The sequence below is a fragment of the Bombina bombina genome, chromosome 5, assembly GCF_027579735.1.
Source record: "Bombina bombina isolate aBomBom1 chromosome 5, aBomBom1.pri, whole genome shotgun sequence".
Lineage (NCBI taxonomy): Eukaryota > Metazoa > Chordata > Amphibia > Anura > Bombinatoridae > Bombina > Bombina bombina.
Window position 1 is genome coordinate 37557941 of NC_069503.1, and position 6847 is coordinate 37564787.

Sequence of the window (6847 nt, forward strand, 5' to 3'; positions counted from 1 at the left end):
TCCAGAGGAATGGTCTCTCCATCCCGAGGTGTTTGTGGAGTTTTGCATCAGATGGGGGATGCCGGAGATAGATGGCATGGCATCCCAACTCTCAATACCAAGCTACCCAGATATGGGTTGTGGTCTAGGGAGCCTCAGGTGGAACTAATATATGCATTATCAGTGCCTTGGAGGTTCAATCTAGTTTACATTTTTCCACCATTACCACTTCTCCCTCGGGTAGTAGTACGCATCAAACAGGAGGAAGCTTCAGCAAAACTAATTGCTCTATCATGGCCGTGAAGGATGTGGTTCACAGACCTGGTGGGGATGGAGGTAACCTTGTTGCAGGGATCTGCTGGAACAGGGTCCTTTTGTTCATCAAAATCTAGATTCTCTGAGGCTGACTGCATGGGGATTGAACGCTTAGACCTAGCCAAGAGAGGTTTTTCTGAAAGAGTCATTGATACTCTCATTCAAGCTCGAAGCCGGTCACTCGTCACATCTATCATAAGGTGTGGAGGACCTACTTATTCTGGTGTGAAGAGCGTGGATTCCCTTGATAAGGTCAAGGTTTACAGGATTATTTCCTTTCTCCAGGATGGTCTGGAGAAGGGACTTTTCTGCTAGTTCCCTAAAGGGACAGATTTTGGGTCTATCTCTTTTATTGCACAAAAGGCTCGCTGAGCTTCCTGATGTTCAGTCTTTTGTTCAGGCTCTGGCTAGAATCAGGCCTGTGTTTAGATCTACCACTCCTCCTTGGAGTTTAAATCTAGTTCTTAAAGTTTTGCAGAGGGCTCAGTTTGAGCCTATGCATGTGGTTGACCTTAAATTACTGTCTTGGAAGAATCTTTTTCTACTGGCTATTGCTTCGGCGTGCAGAGTCTCTGAGATGGCTGCCTTGCAATGTGAGCCTCCTTATCTAGTTTTTCATGCTGATAAGGATGTTCTTCGTACTGGGTTAGGTTTTCTCCCTAAGGTAGTTTCTGATCGCAATGTCAATCAGGAGATTGTGGTTCCTTCCTTGTGACCTAACCCTTCCACTTCAAAGGAACGGTTACTTCATAATTTGGATGTTGTTCAGGCTTTGAAGTTCTATCTTCAAGCTATGAAGGAATTTAGACAGACTTCTTCTTTGTTTGTTGTCTATTCTGGGAAGCGTAGAGGGCAGAAGGCCTCTTACACTTCCTTATCCTTTTGGTTGAGGAGTCTTAGTCACTTAGCATATGAGACAGCGGGACATAAGCCTCCTCAGAGGATTAAGGCTCATTCAACTAGAGTTTAACATTTTTGCTTCGGCTGAAGCAGCTTTTGGGAGAAAGGTTTTGCAGGCTGTGGTGCCCTCAGAATAGGGTCCACCTCTCCTTATACCATCCCATTTTCATTCAGTGTCCTCTAGAGCTTGGGTATTTGTTTCCCACAAGTAATGAATGAAACCGTGGACTCTAATCATATTAAGAAGGAAAACATAAATTATGCTTACCAGATAATTTATTTTCCTTCTGTATGAGGAGAGTCCATGGCCCCGCCCATGTGCTCCATTGGGCGGACCAAAATTGTTGTTTATTCTTCTGGCAATTTTTATACCCTGATATTTCTCCTACTATTCCTTGTTCCCTTGGCAGAATGACTGGGATATGAGGGAAGTGGGGGAGGTATTTAAGCCTTTGGCTGGGTTGTCTTTGCCTCCTCCTGGTGGCCAGGTTCTGTATTTCCCACAAGTAAGAAATAAAGCCGTGGACTCTCCTCATACAGAAGGAAAGGAAATTATCTAATAAGCATAATTTATGTCATACTTTTTACAGATACGGCCAGAGCACTAAGCAATATCAGGCATTGAAGTAACTGGAGTGAATAAGGGAACCTTCTTCCTGAGCCCAGACATTAGAGCCTGAACTCATATGTATTAGGTGAGTAAAATAAATATGCTGCTGACTTTAATTACTGGGAAAATAGATCACTGATTAAACAAATATAAACTATTATATTTATATTTGCATCTTTTAAGTAAATTTGTGTCAGTGACGATTATAGGAGGAGCAAGCCCCATTTTGCTGAGGAGTAGGTTAAAAAAAAAAATTCTCCCACTCTGTCCTTTTAGACACATCATGTCCAACAACTGCCTAACCTCACCCTAAGACCCAACACCCAAAACTACATTTATGCCTACCTTGTTACCATATGTGGAACACCCACAACTCTCCCACTAAGTGTTCCCCACCCCAGAACTGCCCCTGATGTGTGTGCTTAATTTTACAGTGAGCATTATTAAACTAATAAAAATTTTAATGAAATAGCAGATATGTCAGGTCACAGTGATACTATGACCAAACTATCTTACTAAGAGGCATCAAAACTAGAAATTTGTAAGTTTGTCAAAGAGCACATGCATGACAAATATATTGCAATATCTAAAAAACAGACATAGCAATGAAAATAGGGATAAATAAAGCAATGAAGAAGGTTAATTCAAAAATCATGCAATAATCATTGATCAAGAAAGGTGTGTGTGATTGCACACCCACATACAAAACCATTCAAATCCAGTAAGTCACTGAAACTAGCAATGAATTGATGATAGTGTAATCTCCAACCAATGATAGAATGACCTAGAACAAGGGAGCTCTTCTATAATGTCCCCCCAAGACAATTCAGAAGCACTAAAATGCAAAAGGTAGAATGCACCTCATTAGGGTAGATAAGCTTTACACAAATAAGGGGTTATAAGGGGATCAAACCTACTCACATGTAGGAAAGCACTAAATAGTGCAAAACAGGCAAGCCGGACCCTCGGAGACATCTGGCTGACTCACAACCATCACCAGTGCAGGGACAATCCTTCCATGGCATTCCCAGAGACCAAAGGACAGCTGATGTGCAGTTGATGCGATAGCCCAGTGGATCACCAGATATGTCGCCAAACCCTCAGTTTCGCTCTGAAAACTGTCAGCTGCAAATATCCAGCTTTACCTCCCTGGTATCTGCCTGCTTATTGAGATTACCAGGCAGATACCAGGGCGGTAAAGATGGATATTTGTAGCTGACTGTTTTCAGAGCGAAACTAAGTGTTTGGCGATCCATCTGGTGATCCACTGGTCTATTGCTTTACCCACACATTTGCTCTCCTTTGGTCTCTTTCCTATAGTGCTTTCCTATATGGGAGTAGGTTTGATCCCCTTATATCCACTGATTCATGTAAAACTTATCTACCCTATGAGGCGCATTCTACCTTCTTGTGTTTTAATAACGTTTTTGGCTGTTTACATAAATCAAACAATCGCAACCGCAAGTTAAAAAGTATCACAAGGTCACTGCGTCTTACCTTCTCAAACCATCTCACACTGATTATTAGTCTGTGATGATTAGGACATCAGGTTCTCACCCACTGGTTGAGTATGAGCCGGACAGGGCTTTATGTGTACTTGCTTGTGCAATGTTAAATGAGGATGGTGGATGCTACCTCACTTGCCAAGAATAAAGATGTACTTGTTCCCTGGCTAAGAACATTATCCACCTGGACCTTGTTTAATGGTGCCCTATAACTTGTTTTCATCCGTAATCAGTGGTTTAGTTTATTATGATGTAGAAATGTTTACACTCTTTGTTGTCCTTTATAATTTGTGATTTACAGGTAAATACATTTAAAAAATAAACACAAAATGGCTGAAAATTTGTTGAGTATAAATGAATAATATGATATTAAGGTGGATTATATTATAAAGAATTAACATTCTTAATTTTCTTTTTTCCATTTCTTGTTATGTAGACAAACCGTTGAATAGTTCATCTCCATCCTTCACTACAGGAAGCACCAGAATAATACCACAACATTTTAGATACTAAAGACTATTCACAAACATTGGGGAAATCGCAGCAGTTTTTTAAAGGAGAAGGTGAATTGGCAGGAACTAGACAACAATCATTATGTACATAGAGTAATTTAGTCATCAAACAAGAGAACAAGATTTATGCCTTAACTAATGACATAATTATCCCTGAGGATTAACCACACACATTTACTGAGTTTTCAAAACATTTTAATAAAGGGAAAAGTCTACAGTCTAGCCCAATGGTTTATAAAAAGAAAAAACCTTTCAAATGTACAGAATGTGAGAAAAGCTTTAGATGGAAGTGTCATCTACTAGAACACCACAAAATTCACACAGGTGAGAAGCCACACACATGTACTGAGTGTGGCAAATGTTTTATACAAATGTCAAAACTTATAGCTCATGAAAGGACCCACACTGGGGAGAAACCATTCAGTTGTACAGAGTGTGGAGTACAGTTTGCACAAAGATCCAGTCTCTTTACCCACAAGAGGATTCATACAGGAGAAAAACCTTTCATATGTACAGAATGTGGGAAAAGTTTTTCAAGCAAGTCAGCTTTACGAGCCCACCATCATATTCACACAGGAGAGAAACCATTTACATGTGCAGCATGTGGGAAATGTTTCACAAAGAAGTTTGATCTCATATCACATGAAAGGACTCACACAGGGGAGAAACCATTCAAATGTGCTCAATGTGGAAAACACTTTGCAAAAAAGAGTAACATGAAAACTCATGAAAGGATTCACACAGGAGAAAGGCCTTTCATATGCGCAGAGTGTGGCAAATGCTTCACACAGAAAAATGATCTCAGAACACATGAAAGAATCCACACAGGAGAGAAACCATACACTTGTACTGAATGTGGAGAAAGTTTCACAGTAAAACAAAGACTCCAAATACATTTAAAAACTCACACAGGGTAAAAGTCTTTAACATGTATGGAGTGTTGAAAACGTTTTAGAGAAAATAGTAATATGAAAACTCATGAAAGAATACACAAGAGAATAAAACTTGGACAGGTTTAGAAAGTGGGAAAAGGTTTCCATGCAAGTCACGTATCAAAAAACACCAAATATTTACACACAAATAAACTTTATATACACAGTGTGGAAACCTTTATAAAATTACCCTAAAGATGACAAACTCTATAAATAAAAGAGTAAAAAAGGATGTTATTGTAAATAATACTTACTAAATCCCAGTTACAAAATCTCACTATTGAAAGTGCTCTCCTGCTGTAATTTGTTATGAGAATCCAAACTCCACACAGGAATATACAAATCCATTCCCAAAATTGACCAGTTTATACAACCACTCACTAGCCAAAGCACCTCTAGTGTTGTTTATTAATATGCCAGTGTCAGGAGTTGTACATAGAAAATTATATAAACAAGAACATTAGTCTCAAATGATTAACATCTGGGAGATATATTTAATGTGTACATCATGTGGATAAACCTTTTCTTATAGCAATAGATGCTTAGCATTGTACATGTTATATACCAGATGAATTACTGAGGGGAAACTGATTTTATTTAATGAGACACAATATCCAGTACATACGTGATCATAGTCAGTTTAATTTAAATGGTTACAATAACAGTAACCTACATGTATACTGGGTATGACATATTTGTCAGATTATCAGTATAGACTCTGAAAAAAAAAATCTCACAGTTGTAGATGGCTGGACAGCTCTTATTACTTTATGGCACACAATGCGTTAAAATATAACAAAACCTTTATTTGTTGGTGTATAAAAACTGGGAAAAATTAAAAACAAATGTTATACCAATTAGGAATTAATTTGTCTATTCATAAATACAGGTCCTAAAGACACAAATGTGTAATTAGATGGTGAGACCAGGGATGATATCCCACATAAGTAAATCAATATTGAGCTCCTGGCCAGTAAAGATAGCCTAATACGAAGTATCTTGAACTAAGGCAATAAATCCAAATAATCATAAGATCACATTAGTATGAAGCAGTTTATTTACAACCAGTGAATCCTCCTTTATAAATCAGAAGGGATTAATTACTGGCACATAAATGTGAGCATATGACACAGCAACAATGTTAATATAGTTAAAGTACGTGCACATTTGCATGAATCGTTCTTACTCAAATCGTACCATATTGAGATGAATTACTTGCAATATATTGTAAAATCAGCGCACAATATGGAATATATATTGGTCTAGTATCAGATTGTGGAAAACTAGGATAATGCTCGTGAGTAAAAAGGGACTGAAAATAATCTAGCGCTAATTATTATCCTCCTAGAGGTACTGGTTAATATAGCCAGTTACTGTGTTGTTGAGATGTCATATAGAGTGTACTGTGTTATTACAAAAAAAAAACACTCCGCAGACAGCATGTGTTTTTGAGTGCTATATTAAATAAGTGCAGCGATACTGTCACTTGACATTAAACCAGCGTGTATCTCATCCGGTTCATGCAAGTATGTTCTTTTAGGAGCTCAGTAATAAATTGTGGCAATCAAGCCGTATAATAATAGGTGTAACATGTTAAAATCAGGACCCCATTAGTCCCCTCTCCCCCAACGCGTTTCACTGTTATTGCTTTATACATATGTATGTAATGTTCTGTAACGTGTTATGTTTTTATAAAGGGGACATTATATATCTTATGAATCCTTTTTTATAAAGAGAACAGGTGTTAGGTTTATTTATACCATTGTGTGCATATATCATGTAATTCTCCTTTTGACTATCTGATATACAATGTTTTTTCATGCAAATAAAAAATTATTGGAATCCAGACCAGTATTTTTGTGTGTGTACAATATCACAGAATAATTAGGAATACGTCATTAATTAGAGAAACCAAATCTAAAGTAAAAATGAAATGCTGATAATTCAGATAGAGAATGTAATTTTACACAACTTTCCAATTTTCTTCTACTAGCTTTGTTCTCTTGGTATCCTTTGTTGAAGAGTAAACCTAGGAGGCTGATATGAGCTTTGGGGCATGCATGTGTATTTAACACTCTGTGCAGCAGTGTTTTG

At 37.9% G+C, this 6847-nt stretch overlaps 1 protein-coding gene across 2 annotated transcripts in view; it reads left to right on the forward strand.

Moving 5' to 3' along the window:
• The window catches only part of LOC128659773 (gastrula zinc finger protein XlCGF7.1), a 73584-nt gene extending 66985 nt beyond the window's left edge, over positions 1-6599 (forward strand). For both annotated transcript variants that reach the window (XM_053713348.1, XM_053713347.1), the window contains exons 2-3: positions 1785-1889; positions 3746-6599. In XM_053713348.1, coding sequence (XP_053569323.1) covers positions 4049-4738 — 690 coding nt within the window. In that variant the 5' untranslated portion in view covers positions 1785-1889; positions 3746-4048 and the 3' untranslated portion in view covers positions 4739-6599. The remainder of the gene's footprint in view (positions 1-1784; positions 1890-3745) is intronic.
• Positions 6600-6847: the final 248 nt, after the last annotated feature.